Source organism: Lemur catta, chromosome 1 (assembly GCF_020740605.2).
Source record: "Lemur catta isolate mLemCat1 chromosome 1, mLemCat1.pri, whole genome shotgun sequence".
NCBI lineage: Eukaryota > Metazoa > Chordata > Mammalia > Primates > Lemuridae > Lemur > Lemur catta.
The window spans coordinates 111,554,689-111,569,850 of record NC_059128.1 but is presented as its reverse complement, the minus strand read 5'-3'; the positions used below and the strand labels follow the sequence as shown (position 1 = coordinate 111,569,850).

The 15,162-nt window shown below is 58.2% G+C and overlaps 1 protein-coding gene across 3 annotated transcripts in view; it reads right to left on the bottom strand.

Moving 5' to 3' along the window:
- Positions 1 to 288: 288 nt before the first annotated feature.
- ARHGEF18 (Rho/Rac guanine nucleotide exchange factor 18) overlaps positions 289 to 15,162 on the bottom strand; it is an 81,306-nt gene continuing 66,432 nt past the window's right edge. For 2 of the 3 annotated variants that reach the window (XM_045547212.1, XM_045547221.1), the window contains 14 exons: positions 14,616 to 14,733; positions 13,538 to 13,786; positions 11,834 to 11,910; positions 10,503 to 10,681; positions 9,700 to 9,791; positions 7,342 to 7,524; positions 6,067 to 6,204; positions 5,679 to 5,806; positions 5,227 to 5,283; positions 5,086 to 5,133; positions 4,524 to 4,994; positions 3,472 to 3,778; positions 2,557 to 2,682; positions 289 to 2,379 (listed from right to left, as the gene is read on the bottom strand). In XM_045547212.1, coding sequence (XP_045403168.1) covers positions 2,219 to 2,379; positions 2,557 to 2,682; positions 3,472 to 3,778; positions 4,524 to 4,994; positions 5,086 to 5,133; positions 5,227 to 5,283; positions 5,679 to 5,806; positions 6,067 to 6,204; positions 7,342 to 7,524; positions 9,700 to 9,791; positions 10,503 to 10,681; positions 11,834 to 11,910; positions 13,538 to 13,786; positions 14,616 to 14,733 — 2,334 coding nt within the window. In that variant the 3' untranslated portion in view covers positions 289 to 2,218. The remainder of the gene's footprint in view (positions 2,380 to 2,556; positions 2,683 to 3,471; positions 3,779 to 4,523; positions 4,995 to 5,085; positions 5,134 to 5,226; positions 5,284 to 5,678; positions 5,807 to 6,066; positions 6,205 to 7,341; positions 7,525 to 9,699; positions 9,792 to 10,502; positions 10,682 to 11,833; positions 11,911 to 13,537; positions 13,787 to 14,615; positions 14,734 to 15,162) is intronic. The other variant, XM_045547205.1, reaches the window with a different exon arrangement.

Sequence of the window (15,162 nt, the reverse complement as noted above, 5' to 3'; positions counted from 1 at the left end):
CTGGGATTACAGGTGTGAGCCCCCGCACCCCGCTAAAAGGATCTTCTGAGTTTGTTAAGCAGGACACAGGGTAGGGGGGATGGCATGTGTGGCAAATGGTGACAGCAGCTGTCAGGGGCTCCAGGCTTGGGGGACTATTGCTACAGATAGCCTGAGGGACCATCCTGCCTGTCGTGGTGAGGGGCCAGAGCTGTGGGGAGCCCCCACAACCCCAGAACCAACCGCTCCTGTACCGTCTGGGCAGGAGCCGATCTTAAAACGCCAACGCATGTCCGCATCAGTCGGAGCTCATCTTAGACACTTTTATTGCTAGAGTCAGGTCTTAAGTTCTAGGGCGGTTCTGAAATATCCCCCGGTGAGGAAACACAATCATTGTAAAAACAATTAGCAGGTGGACACGACTGACGAGGACATGCACAGATCCGACCGTCAACTTTACAGATAACACTGGGCTCCACCCAGGAGTGACTGAGGGTTCCAGTGAGAGAAGGGCCGACGATGCTGTCCTACTGCGTGGCATGACTGAGAGACCCCTCTGCCTCGTGGCCAAGCAGAGATTCCTCAGACTTCTTGTCCAAGGAATCATGGCGTCTCAGAGGGTGGCACCAGGGCACGCCAGCTCAGGTGGGCCCGGGAATGTCCTCTTCACAACAGAACGGGACCGTGAGGTCAGCTCTTCTAAAGTGCTCCAGTACTTCTCAGTATAAAAATAAAAAACACTGATTATCAGCATGGCACAGACGAGATCGACAGGGTGGGGACACTTAGGTCGCAGGGCCGAGAGCTGCCGAGGACAAAAGGACCAGGCTTGGAAGTCGAGGGGCTCCCAAGGGCCAGGAGCCTGGGGACACCAGGTCACTCGCTGTGCCCAGGTGATGCTAGAAGCTGCTGCTCTTGGCACCTTGTCACCGACTGGCTGTGCCACTGAGACGTTCCTGGTCATCGCCTGCCTCTATCCCGTCCCCTCCCGAGCTCGTGGCCCTGAGCGGCACCTCGGCAACAGGGTGAACAATTCCCGAGGTCATTTCCCCTCTCCTGTGCCCGCCTATCCCCGAGTGGTGGGAATGTCCCCACCCCTGTGTTAGGCATCATGGGGCGGCTCTGCCCCTGCACTGGGAGGAGGCAGAGTCTTCTTGCTGCGCTGCCCGGACACTGCGTTTGGGAGAATGACTTGGCTCTAGCTGGGGCCCACGTGCCACTTGGGACGATGCTGGACATTAGACACCATCCCCAATGCCCCACCTCCACTCATCCAGGGCAGTGGACATGGGCTGCAACAGCTACTGCAAGCCAGGGGCCTGCAAGGTGACATTGGTCCACTGGCTGACAGCATCTCCAGGCGTTTCCTCCCCACACCTGGGATGTGTGGTGTCAACACCCATGGGCAGGTGGGACACCGGCTCTGGGGCTTCCTCCGCTCACCCGGGAAACGCTAGCTCATTTCCGGTGGGCTGAGGACCCTCCACCTGGGGTGTGTGCTGGCCCTAGCTGAAGTGTGAGGCTCGGCCTCTCAGGCCAAGTGCATGAGGAAGGGCGGGTGGGTTCAAAACCTCTGTCAAGTTAAAAGGACAAAAAGGTCAGGCCCTTTCAAGATGAGCTTCTGGACCCACAGAACCCCCTGGAGCGCCAAGAGCCATGCCCTTGGCTGGCCCTGTCCTGTGGCCTTCTCTGCCCCCGGGCTGGCTGTGTCCAACCTGGGCCCAGATCATTCCCTGGCCCCGAGGTTCACCACGAACCTGCGTGTGCCCCTAACTACCCGCTCCAGCATCTCCTACCGGCCAAGGTGCCCGGCCGGGGCCAGCAGCTCCTTCCTGGACCGAGGTCTGTCCTGTCCTCTGGCCCCTGCAGAACCAGCCCTACCACCCCTCACTGCCTTGGACACACGGCTTAGGGCTGATCTGCCTGCTACCCAAATGGGGTGCTACAATTTAAAACAGCTCCCTGGTTTAGCTCTGGTTCAACCTTCAATTAAAAACTTTCCATTTTGAAAACAAAAACAAAAAGAGGTTTAGAAAGTGACCCAGGCACCAGCGCTAATCCTACAGAAAGAGCCTCGAGACCCAAAGCACCAACAGGACGCCCCGGCCAGGCGGTCATCGGTGGTTTGCTCGGGAAGGGGAGGGGACAGCTGGCGGGCATGGTGACCCTGCGGGGATCCCCAGAGAGCATGTAGAGTGGGCAGGGCAGGGAGGGGTCGGCACCTCAAGCCCTGGCCATTTTAGAAGAAGATGACGTCTTCCTTGGGGGCTTCGTCCTTGGTGGTGAGTGGTGTGGCTGGCAGTGGCGAGGGGGATGGGGGCACAGGTGGTAGGGATGTGCCCCCGGCCTTGAAGGAGAAGCAGTCGGAGGGGCTGTCCACCGGGGCTGGGGAGCAGGAGTCTGGAACAGAGAGGTGCCCAAGGCTTTCAGCAGCCTGGTGGGCACAGGGCTTCCCTGGGGGGACACGGGGCTCACCTGGAAGGTATGGGGCTCACCTGTGGAGACTCAGGGCTCACCACATGGGGTGGTGCTCACCTGGAGGGGTGTGGGGTTCTCCTGGGGGTACACAGGACTCACCTGGGGGTGGCGCAGGGCCGTGGCTGCCGGGCAGGATGGGGCTCAGTGACCGGCGGTTCCGCGAGGCGCTCTCGTCCTTCCCCATGAGTTTATTGAGCAGCAGTTGCTGCTTTAGGTCGAAGGATGCTGAAAGGGAGGGGTGTCTTAGGCTCCGCTCCGGGCACTGGGCTGCCCCCACCTCCCCAGGGCAGCCTCAGAGAGCAGAGGGGCCTCTGGGCCACCCCCTGCCCGACACTCCCCATAGGCAGCACCTGACTGGACCCTGCTCGGACACAGAGCCCCAAATCCAGGGACAACAGTCCCCGCCCTTGGCAATGCAGGGGCCCCAGAGTAACATGACATCTGGATGACAGAAGAGACGGCTTCTGAGGAGACAGGCTCCGCTCCTTGGGACATCTGTGGTTGTCACCCAGGAAGGCATCATCCAAGAGGGCAGGGCAGGCTTCCCACCCCTGAGGAGCTATAGGCTCACTCTAGGGTGGGCACTTGCTCAAGGTGCCCTGGGGACAAGGGACTGGGTGTCTCTGGGCCTCAGCGTCCCTGTCCATGGAACAAGAATGCTGGCAGAGCTCCCTGCACCTGTCCTGGGCCCTGGCTGTCCTGGTGCTAAGCAACCAGAGCTCTAACTTCTCGCTGAGACCCTTTCTAGAGCTTCCCGTCCCCACCCTGCTGTTTGAGGGCCGAGGTGGGAAAAGAACTTGGGGTCATTCATTTCAGTTTTGCTCCTTGAGGCCAAAGACCTCGGCCACGATGCCACAGTCACGCCTTCAGCTTTCCTGAGGTGCCCCCTCCAGAGGATGGCGGTGTGGTCCCATTTTCGTTGGCTCCCATTGAGCCCCGAGGGTCTCCCACGCTGCCCATGGCCGCACCTCTCTGTGCAAGGGCAAGGGGGGCTGGGCAGGACCCGGAGCTCACCCGAGCTGTCCCAGCGCTGGGAGCCCCTGCTCTTGCTGCCCTTGTCCTTGCCGCCCTTGGTGGAGGCGGCCAGCTTGGTGGGGATCTGCTGCTGCACGGCCGCCTGCCTCTGGATCTGGTTGGTGGCACTGAGCAGCTGGATGGGCACGTCACTCTTGGCCAGCCGGCCCTCGGCGGGGGCACTGTCCCGGCGAGCCACCTCGGGCCGCTCTGCATACTCAGGCCCCGCACCGGACAGCAGCACACTCGCCCGGGGCCCCTCCAGCCCGTCTCCGTTGAAGCTGGGAGGGTGGCTTGGGGGCTGGGCCTGAAAGGGGGACAACAGACACATCTCAACACTGTAGTTCCTGAACTGGGCACCCTCAAGGGACATGCACAGGGAGACCTGCCAGCCTCCCCATCCCTCAGCTGGGAGGGCCTGTGCGAGACAGAGCTGGGCGCAGCCTGAAGGAGCTGCCAGTCGCGTGTGCACACTCAGTAGGACCCACGCTCTCACTCACAAACACAGCCACACACATTCACGTATGGTCACATAACCCCTACTTTTTGTTTTTGTCCTGAGTAACAGGGTCTTGGGCTCTCACCCAGGCCAGAGTGCAGTGGCATCATCATAGCTCACAGCAACCTCGAACTCCTGGGCTCAAGCGATCCTCCTCCCTCAGTCTCCCGAGTAGCTGGGACTACAGGTGCCCACCACAGCCTGCTACTTTTTAAAATTTTTAGAAATGGGGTCTCTTACTCTGTTGCACAGGCCTGTCTCCAATTCCTGAGCTCAAGCGATCCTCCCGCCTTGGCCTCCCACAGTGCTGAGCTTACAGGTGTGAGCCACCACGCCCGGCCCCGTGGTGTTTTCTTTTTTAAAAAAGAAGTTTCCAACACTTATCAAGTGTTCCGTGCAACAACGTGCTGACCAGCGTTTAACCAGCTCTAAAAAAAGTTCTGCCTGGCAGCACGTGCTGTTAGTGCCATCTCAAGCCATCGCTCTTGCACCCACGCACCTGCACAGGCTGGCACAAACGCATGTGCAAAGCGTCACCCCGGCGGGTGCTCACCTCGCCCAGCGACTCGGGCGGCAGCGCGCCCGGCGCCGTGTTCTGCTTCTTGAGGCGGCGCAGCAGCTCCAGGCGCTCCCGGTCGCGCTCCACGGCGCGCTGGGCCTCGCGCAGCCGCTCCAGGTCGTGCTGGTAGGCCTGGCGCTGGCGCTCTAGCTCGGCGCGCTCCTGCCCCAGCCGCTCGAGCAGCTGCCGCGCCTCGTCCTCACGCTCCTGCAGCTGCGCGCCCGCGCGCGCCAGCTCCTGCTGCTGCCGCTGGCGCTCGCGCTCCCAGCGCTGCTGCTCCTGCCGCAGCTGGCCCTGCAGCTTCTCCACGCCCGCGCGCTCCTCCCGCTGCTTCTCGAAGTTGCGCTGCCGCTCCTGCTCCAGCAGCAGGTTTCCGCGCGTTGACTGCAGCCGGAACTGCTTCTCCCGCTCCTGGATGGCCGCCCGCTGCGTCTCCACGTAGCTGTCCTGCTGCGCGATGACAGCCTATGGGGGCACCGGGGCAGCGGGGCAGCGGTGAGCCACACACCCACCACCAGGAAGGGGGACCTGTGGCTGTCCCCTCCGCCCCCCGTACCTGGAGGCTCAGGAGCAGCCGAGACAGTGTCTGGATCCGCTGCACCAGCTGCAGGAGGAGAGAGGGAGAGGCTGGCTCTTGGGCCCAGGCCGCTCGCCCGCATGTGCCCGGCCCTCCAGGGAGGGACAGCCATGCGCCTACCTCCGACTCCAGGACGGCGGGCAGACGGGGGCCACACTCCGTGCCAGGCGCTTCCACCTAAGAAGGCAGTATCAAATCACAGAGTGGCTAAGGACCCACCCAACAAGACCTGGGCCTGCTTATTATTGACAAGACATTCCCTTGGCATGGGGGACAGAAATGACCCAGGGCTGGGCCACGACTGGGGAGACAGGCCCTGACAGTCATCTTACCTGTGCCAAACAAGCTGTCTGGAAAATGAGGGGGGTGGGCGGCCTGGGAGGTGGGGGGCGGGGGCTTGTCGTGGACCCACAGTAGGGTGGGCCTGGACATGAGGCTTGGGTGCCAGATGTTCACCATGACACAGAAACTAGACAACCCCAACGGAAGCTGTTTGCATTTGTTAGTGATAATTATGGCCTGGACTGATTCTGTGCTGAGGGAACGAATATCCCGAGGAAGTCACGTATCACCTGTGGGGATTCCTCAGAGCCCCCCTGGGCATCGCCGTCACTGAGCTTTGAGTCCAGGCTGTTCGTGGGGCCTCGCCAGTCTCGGGGCCTGGGGTCGTTGCTGCCGACTTTCTTCTTAAAACTGCCATCTGAGAACCCCAAGTGGAAATGTGAGGATGCCGTGGATCCCATGGCCGGGGCGGGAACCTTCCTTGTCCACCCCCAGCCCCTGCCCAGGTAGCAAATCTTCCCTGTGCCCCAGCAGTGACATTTGCAACAGCGCGACCAGCGGACAGGGGCGGGCTGGTCTGGGTGCTGCTATCAGACCACCGACAACAGCACATTCTCGGGAGCGACACAACTTCCGAGGGGCTGCCTGGGCCGGGAGGGGCAGGGTGGCACTGCTTACTCTTGCTGGGGCTGTTGGTGCTGTCGTAGCCCCCGAAGGTCTCGGCCCTCCGGGGCAGGCCCGCAGAGCTGCCTCCGTCCTCCGCCTGCCCGTTGGCACTGCCCAGCCGCCTGCAGAGCAGGGTGTGGATGCCCTCGACTGTGGAAGGAAGGAGACGGGAGGGGAGAGTCACCCTGCGGAGCGTGCCAGGGGCGTCAGAGAGCAGGGGCCAGTGGAGACCAGCAGGCTGACGTAGGATTTCAACCCTGTTATGCTGTGCACGCCTTTATAACCAGAGCATGTAGTCTTGTCTAAGCGAGGCCAGGGCCACGGGGCAGCCTTGCGCCCTCCCCTCCAGGTATAAGCCAGATGTGTCCCTGCCTGGGGCCAGGAGGGAACATTTGGTGGCCGCTGCTTGTGTGAGGATGGCCATATGGGAGGGTGGCCTTAAGGGGAAGGGCTGTCCACACAAAGCCCTCTGGGACCAATAGGCTGCATCCAGCCGAAGAGGTGGAGACAAGAACATTCCAGGCTGAGGCTCAGGATTCGAGAGTGTCCTCAGGGGTCCAAGAACAGCAGGCACAGAGGCAGCTGGAAGGACAACGTCGGTGTCCGCAGGGTTGGAGGGAGCAACACCCACGCCCTCTGGTCTCTGCCCTCTTATCCTGTAGGAAAGCTCTGGAGATAGGGGCTGGCTGTGTCCTCGCTTGTCGTTGAAAGAGCAGACTGAGTGCTGGCCGCCTGCCTAAGTGGCCTGCCGGGGGCCTGGTGGCTATGTCGGGGGCTGTGTGTGGAAACACCAGCTCACTTGCCAACCACACCCTCCACAGGGCTGCTGGTGCACGGAGGCCACCTCCGGCTAGACGTGGGGTTCCTGGCCCGGGGCCAGCTCACCGGAGGGCTGCCGGGCCGTGGGAGCCCTAAGAATGGGCCCACCGAGGGCGCAGGCATGTGTTTTTCTGGGGGACCAGTCAAGGTCAACTTCAGATCCCCACATCCCCACGGCCCAGCTGGGTGCCTTGCACACAGTGGCCAACGGGGAATGTTTGCTGCTAGGGAGAGAATGTGCTGTGAGTCTGCAATGAGGGGCTTGAACCAGATTGTGTCTGAGGACCTTCTGGCTCCAGCAGGTGCCAGTGGGGGTCAGTGCTACTCCTGGGTCCCCCAAATAGAAACCCGTTTGGGACAGGGTGGCTTGTCAGCCACACTGAGCTGTGTGCCTGGCCTGGGGTCCCCCAGGGAGCCCGTCCAGGCAGGACTGCAGGGTGGGGGTGAGGGTGGGGGCGGCCGACTTACTCTCACTCATGGCCGACTTAAGGATCTGCTCCCCCTGCAGGGTCTCGGCGGGGTCCCCTCCTCGGAAGAGGGTGCGGGGCTGGGGAGGGTCCTCGAGTCCACTCATCTCAGCCATCTCCAGGTAGATCTGCTGCTTCCCCAGGAGGCTCTGCGCAATCAGCTGATCTTTCTGGCTCAACTTCTCTGCAGGGTGATGGGTGTTATGGGTGGGCAGTGTGGCCGGCCTGTCAGCCTTCCCCCAGACCCTCTGTCCCTGGGGGCAGCAGCGTAAGGCCAGGAAGATGGGGACCTCCACCGATCCGGCCCTGGGCAGGCCACTCCCTCCGTCCCACATTCCCAACAGGTGGGGAAGGACATGGCCCTGTCCTCCGACAGTGTCCCCCAACTAGAAAACCCAAACACAAAGGGCTGTGGGTGAAGATCACAGCAGACCGAGTTACTGATCTGGGACCAACTCAGAACCTTAGAAGATGAGTTTTCTAATCTCAGAAGTTGCCTTTCAGGCCTGTGGGGCGAGGTTTTCTCCACTTAGCTTCTCTTACAAATCTCTGGGTTTTAAACTTTTTTTTTTTTTTTGGCTGCCTTGAAAGGGACTGATTTTCTTAGTACTTCTTGCTGGTGACTGTGGGTTTATGGGCATCATCTTCAGCTGAATTATTCACCTCTCTTACCAGTTCCAACAGCTTTTCGGTGGCTTCAACTGGATTTTCTGGGCAAATAATCATGTCACCTGCCAAAAATAAGTCTGTCTCCTCCTTCCCCCAATAATACTTTATTCCAATTTCTTTCCTTAATACCCGGGCTGGGACCTCTGGGATGAGAATAATAATGTTGAGAGTGGGTGACCCCACCCCACTCCCGATTTTAATGGGAGTGTCCTTAATGTAGAATGACCTTGGCTTTTTTTGTTTGTTTGTTTACTAGAGATGGGGTTTCGCTCTCGCTCAGGCTGGTCTCAAACTCCTGGGCTCAAGCAATCCTCCTGCCTCAGCCTCCCAGAGTGCTGGGATGACAGGCATGAGCCACCATGCCCGGCCTTTGGGTTTGAGAAGGGAAAGAATATCTTGATAAAGACATTATCTTTCTCTTTCTAATTCACTGAGAACCCTGTCGGGGATGGGGCACATCCGTGCAGGGCGTGGATCTCAGTGACCATCCAGTGTAACTAAGCAGAAAGAATGAGACGGAACAGATACCACGCTAGGATCACACGTCCCAGGCTCAAAGGGATTCTTTTTCTACTTTTCTTACGGACATTTTTATGAATTAACATCCTCCAACTTAAACTTACTAAAAGAAAAAAGAAGATTTTTTGGCTTAAGCCAAACTGCCTCTCCCCACAAAGAGAAATAAAATATCTACTAGCTAATTGTATGTGCTTATTGTTTAAACATTACCTAATTTAAAAATAAAGAACGCAGTTTGTAAGAGGGAAGATGGGAACTTGCTCCAGACCACGAGGTGCCAGGGACTATCCCTGACAACCACCCCACTGCACTCTCACGGGACCCTGTTAGAACAGGGAGGAGGATGGATCAACATGGTGTGGTCCATCTACACGCTGGAATATCACGCAGCCATGAAAAGGAATGAGGCTCTGACACAGGCTACAGCGTGGAGGGACCTGAGGACACCGTGCTCAGTGAGAGACACCAGAAACAGAAGGACGCAGTGTGAGACTTCATGTATATGAAATGTCCAGAACAGGTAGATCCACAGAGACAGGAAGTGGGTTCCTGGTTGTCAGGGGCTGGGGAGTGATTGTTGATGGGGACGAGGCTTCTTTTCGGGGTGATGGGATGTTCTAAAATGGATATGGCGATGGTTGTATAATTGTGAACACACTAAAAGTCACCGAACGCTTGAAGTGGGTGAATGGTACGGTATGTGATTTATACGGCGATAAAGTGAGTAAACAAGTGGGCGGGAGGAAGCTGGGGCTCTGGGGGTTCCTGCCCACAAAGCCAGGCTGGTGGGGTCTGCTGGGCTCTGGAAGGAGACTGTGGGGGCCCCTCCGTATGTGACCTGGGACACGCCGGTTGAGCTCCTGCCTGAATGAAGATGGGACAATGGCAGTGTGTGCGGCTGACAGTGGGTTCTGGAAGGGGCTTGGGGACCCTGAGCTCAATCTCTCCCTTTGTCACACCCCAGGCCACTCGGCCTCTGGGAGATCACCAACTCGTGATTCATCCCTGTTCCAGACGCTCTGCAGAGCTGCCGGATGTGGGACAGCCTTTAGGAAAACACCACGCCCCACCTGGGTGGAGATTCCCTCTGTCGCGATGGCAGACCCAGGACCTGGTGCCCACGGAGGGCTCGCCACACGAGGGCTGCGCCCATAATGCCCACTCCCCTTACCTTGGAAGTCCCTGAGTCTCATGGCTCGGGCCTCAATCTCCTTCCTTTCCTCCTCGGCCACGCTGAAGGGCCCTTCCTCCTCGTCGGGGCAGCTGCGGGGGAGGGGACAGGTGGGCGACAGTGCCTCCTGGGCTGGCGGGCCTCTGGCACGGACGCTGGTTCTGCAGAACCAGCTGCCAAGGCCGTCTCTGGTTTTGTGAGGGATTTAGTTTGTTAATGCGCAGCAGGAGGAGAAGTGGGGAGCGAAAGAGAGGTGCTGGCGTTTATCCAGCCTCAAAGTGTCGGGACATAACCAGGCAGAGGTTTTAAGCTCCTGGCCGTGATTTGGAGGAGTCGTCTGGGGGACAGCTCGCTTGCTGGGGACCCGCAGGGCTAAAGCTACTGAGTACCTAGGGCGCTCGGAGCAGGCTATGGCGGTGGGAAGCCCCGTGGTGCCAAACGGGGAGAGAAGGCTGGCTGGGGTGCTCGGCCCGAGGAGGAAGAAGAATGAGATGCCACAACCTGTCCCAGTGGGTGTGGCCTCAGGCTGGGGAGGGCACACAGTCTGCCATGTCAGGAGCAGTGGCCCGCGAATGCAGAAAGGTCAGGTTAGGGCTGCCTGGCCCGGCAGCCCCTGGCCCGAGACATCCAGGCCCTTCTACCACCCAACAGGTTAGAGCTGGAATGGCGTCCTCTGTCCTAAGCTGGGACGAGGGAGTTGAAGGTCACAGCCGACTGGCCAACCCTCAAAGTCAAGGCTGGAGAAGTCAGCAGAGGAAACACACGTGAGGGGCACGTGGGGGGAACTGCTGGGCCCCTCTCACCTCTCCACAGCCCTTCGGATGTGGGCCATCCAGGCGTTCCTGTCCTCTTTGGAGCTCGTGTAGATCTCGTACATCTCGGGTCCTTGCAGGGAGACGCTGATCAGAAACATCGCCTTCTCCTCGTTGGCCACCTCCCTCACGATGAGTTTTTGTAAAGAGATGACGGGGGGCTTTGAGTCCTACAGGGGTAGAACGTGGCAGAGAGGTCACCTTTCGCCCTACCGTGTCCACACGGCAGTAGGACTGCGAGTCCGGGGCTAAGAGGGGAAGTCATGTGCACCGTTTCTTTTCAAATGATTCAAAGCAGAAATATTTTGCCATCCGGGGGAAAAAAGGCACTATTGCAAAGATATCCTAGTATTCTTTTAATGTGTCGACTTACAATGCTTAAAAAATTTAAAAACATAATCAGTAACACAGGTAAACACTGCAAAACTCAATAGATACAACACGATATAGTGGATGACAACAAATAAATCCTCTTCCTGGTCCCTGTGTCTGAGGCCACCCAGAGCAACAAGTATTTCCAGACTGTTGAGCATCCTTCGAGAGGGAAGGAAGGTCCCTCAGACCAGCAAGACGCACGCTTTAACTGGCCGCTACAGGCTGTGAGCAACAGGGAAGTGGCAGTGGGGGGCGGTGCTGGGCAACATCTTGATAAGCTATTTTGAATCTTTGGGCAAGGTGTGATGCTACAGTTTAGTGATGAAGGCTGCCTTCCTCTCCAGGTGGTGTGGAGGCGAACAGGTTCCTTAAGCCCTTTGGCGGCTGGTGCACACGGAGGGGAGGGCCTGGCCGCCCCCTCACCCTGAGTCGGGTTCTGTGTTGAACAACCTGCAGGGGAGGAAGCCAAGCCCCGTGGATGCAGGGCCAGGCAGGCGGGGCCACCCTCGCCCTGGCCAGGCTTGGCCCCCACAACAAGGGTGCTCTGGGCCCAGAGTCTTTGGGGTCAGCATGGCCACAGCCCATAGCTGCCTGAGCTGGGGCCCAGTGAGCCCCAGGGAAGAAGGGAGGATGCTCCTGGCCCGGATTTTGGGGCCCGTGAGTACCTGTGAGTGCTGGCCAGAGGAAGAACCAGGAAGAAGCAGAGGGAAACTGAGGCTAGAGAAACTGTTTGGATGGGAACCAAAGCCTCTTGTCAGGCAACGAGACGGGACCCTCATTCCTGGAACATTCTATTCCTGCCTGTCTGGAACCTCCTAGGAAGGCCTGGGTATGCCTTTGATGTGGCCCCTTTGGCTGCTGCCAATGTGGGTGGCTTCAGAGCACCCCGCGCAAGGTCCCAGCAAGCAGAACCCCTTGCCTGAAGAGACGAGATACAAGATACATACCACAGAGGCGAAGACGTACTTCTGGTCCTTTTCTTGTAGCAGCAGAAGCACGTCGGTCAGCAGGACGGCAAGGACATCTGGGGAGACAGCAGAGAAGGAGACAGACGTTTTAAAGGTCACGTGGCTGTGGGGTCTTGCTGGGCAGCCTGGTGGGTGCCGGGTCCCTGGGAAGGTGCCAGCATCCGGGTGCTTCTGCCTGGGCCTGGAAGTTTCTTTCTGCCTCACCCCTTCCCCCCCAGCGAGGGCTGGTCTCAGCCTCCTTGGGCCCCCAAGTAAGGCTTCTGCACCTGGGTGCACATCCTGACCTGAGTTTCCACGGGGGGAGCTGCTTCTGAGACTCCTGTCTCGATCAGATACACTTTCTCCACCTAATTCGCACTGCAGCCTGCTGGCTACCTTTCGAAGCATTTGCTGCACTTCTATTTTTCATTTTTACGTGTTTAGAGTTGGGGACAGGGGTGTCTCACTATGCTATCCTGGCTGGCCTCAAACTCCTGGGCTCAAGCCATGCTCCCGCCTCAGCCTCCTGAGTACCTGGGATCACAGGCATGTTGCCACTGTGCCTGGCTCTATTTTTTTGTTTGTTTACTTTGTTTCTCTCTGTCCGCTGAGTGAAGCCCCAGGAGGTGGGGACAGGTCTTGCCTGGGCGGGTGTCTTCCTACCACCCAGGGCGGCAACTGGCATGTAGAAGGCGCTGAATTCTATCCACCGTGGAGCACGGGTCTGCTCAAATGACAGGTGAGCACATACTGTCATTTGCCACCTCAAGGACCCTGCTCAAGATCCTTAAAGATGCTGATCCCAGTGGGTAGGTTGCGGTGTTTCTAGAGGCTCAGAAAACGGACAGGAAACTCAGGGATGAGTCCTGAGCACTCTCTGGTCTGGAACTGCAATGTGCATTTTGAAAGCAGGGATCGGAGCACACCCTGGGCAGCGAGTGGGATGCTGGGGGACCCTGCTCAGCAGTCCCGGTGGCACTTCCTACCCACATGGGCATCCTTTGGTGGCTGGGCCCACAGCAGGCAGGCCCGAGACTGCATCCAGATTGCAGCGGAGCATGTTGGAGCCCCAGGGCCTCTGCCAAACCTGGGGCATTATGGTGCCAACACCTTGGGTTTCTGTTTAGAAGTCAGTGATTCAGTGTGCCCTCCAGTTTGTACTGTACTATTTCTAAGACCAGAGGAAGAGGGTGTGGATACCACCATCTCGTTTTGTTACACTCCTGGCTGCCTGCGTACAACCTGACTTAGCACATAACCTCCATTTGGCCATGAGGTAGCCAAAGCCAGTCTGCAGTGGCTCCGTGTCAGCTGGCACCTGCCAAACCAAGATGGTGCCCACTGATCCAAGATAGTACCCACTGATCCAGGATGGTGTCTACCACTCCAAGACGGTGCCACCAATTGAAGATAGTGCCACCAATCCAAGATGGTGCAATCAATCCAAGATGATGCCCACCACTCTAAGATAGTGATCACTGATTTAAGATGGTACCACCACTCCCGGGAGAGTGCCACCCATCCAAGATGGTACTCGCCAATCACAGATAGCACCCACTGATCTAAGATGGTGCTCCCACTCCCAAGACCATGCCTCCAATCCAAAATCGCACCCACCAATCCCAGATGGCACCCACCACTCCAAGACAGTGCCCACTGATCCAATATGTTGCCCACCAGTAGTGCCCAGGGGCAGGGCTTTACCTTTTAAGCGCCCGGACGTGGTCTTCCAACACAGTGTGCCCTCCAGGTGGAGCTGCCGCCGAAGCATGTCCTCCTTGTGGAAGCTGAGCCCATTCTTGAGTTTGCTGGAGGACTTCAGGTCCATCTTCCCTGCAATCTCCCTGAGGCGCTGGCCCTTCTCACACTCGCTGACCTTGGCGTCTACTTGCGAGATGATGTCCTTGATGAGATTCAGGGCCTGGGTCAGGTCTTCGTAGTCCTCGGTGCCAGCTGCCACACACAGCAGTTAGTGTCTTTCTTTGTCCAAGTCCACGAATGCAACAGAAGTGGACATACTATGTACAGGCAGGTGGGATTTGTAAGGTGTGTTCTCTGAAGGACCCCTAAGAACCGCCTCCTGACTATGATCTCCTGAGATGTCAATGGTTCTCCAAAATAAATGCAATAGCCCAGAGTTTACAGTTTTCACCCAGGTAGAGGTTTTGCCGGATGCAGAGGCTAAGGGGCAATTTAAGTGACAAAACTGCCCTGTCTAGCTCTGCTGGTTGTTGCTTGGCAGACAAACTCCCCTGTGTCCCTCAGCCCTTCATAAAAGACTCCCGCCACCTCCTGTCATGACCAAGAGCTAGCTCCTTCCACTCTGAGGATGTGGCTTTTGTGGCAGGGGAAGCTGCTCATTCTTCCTTGTTCCACTGGGGACGTGAAAGGTGTGGCCAGCATTGCCCTGGCCTTGAGAACTCCCAGCCGGACTGTGTGCCCTTCTCTGCCCGCTCCAAGCACATCCCTATCTTAGCCTGGGTCACCCCTGGGTCCATCTGGATCACCAGCAGTGACCTTAACAAGGGCATTGTCTCCATCCATTCATCCACGCCACAGAGAAGGCCTGCCATGACCCAGCCTGCACTATGCGCTGGGGGATACGGCGGGCAAGTGAGACCCAGCCCCTGCCTTTGTGGTGCTGGCCGCCCCATCTTTCTCGAGTCAGAAACCCCAGCGCCCACCAGAGTGGGTTCCAAGGGGTATTTATCCAACCCGCTGCCAGCACAGGGAGTGGGTGGACAGAGGCCCCTGCCCTGCCTGGCAGCGAGAGCGAGCCTACCTTCCGTGTTCTGAATGATGCGCTCCACCAGCACCGGGTATTTGGTTATGCGCTGCGTCACCAGGAGAAGACACTCTTGCACGCCCAGCCGCCTCACGACGGATGAGTTGCCGATTTTCTAGGAGATGGAAAAGGAGACTGTGCCACATTAACATCCCAGCTCCTGCCCGATCGGTTACCGGTCGGTTACCAGCCGGTTACCGAGGCTGGGGGCTCCTCCTTTTTGTGGCTTGCCAGGGCTTTACCTTTGCTGCTTTGGAGGGGACACGCACACATACCAGACACCTGAAAGCAGGTATCCCCTGTGTACAGAAAGGCCACAAAAGCAAAGGCAGCCTCACCTTGCATGTGAGCGAGGGCCTCCTTGAGACCCGTTAAGAAGAAATGAGCCAGGTGCGATGGTGTGTGCCTATGGTCCCAGCCACTCAAGAGGCCGAGGCAGGAGGATCGCTTGAGCCCAGGAGCTAGAGACCAGCCTGGGCAACATAGCAAGACCCTCATCTCATAAATAAATAAATAGTTCAATAAATAAATGAATAAAAATAAA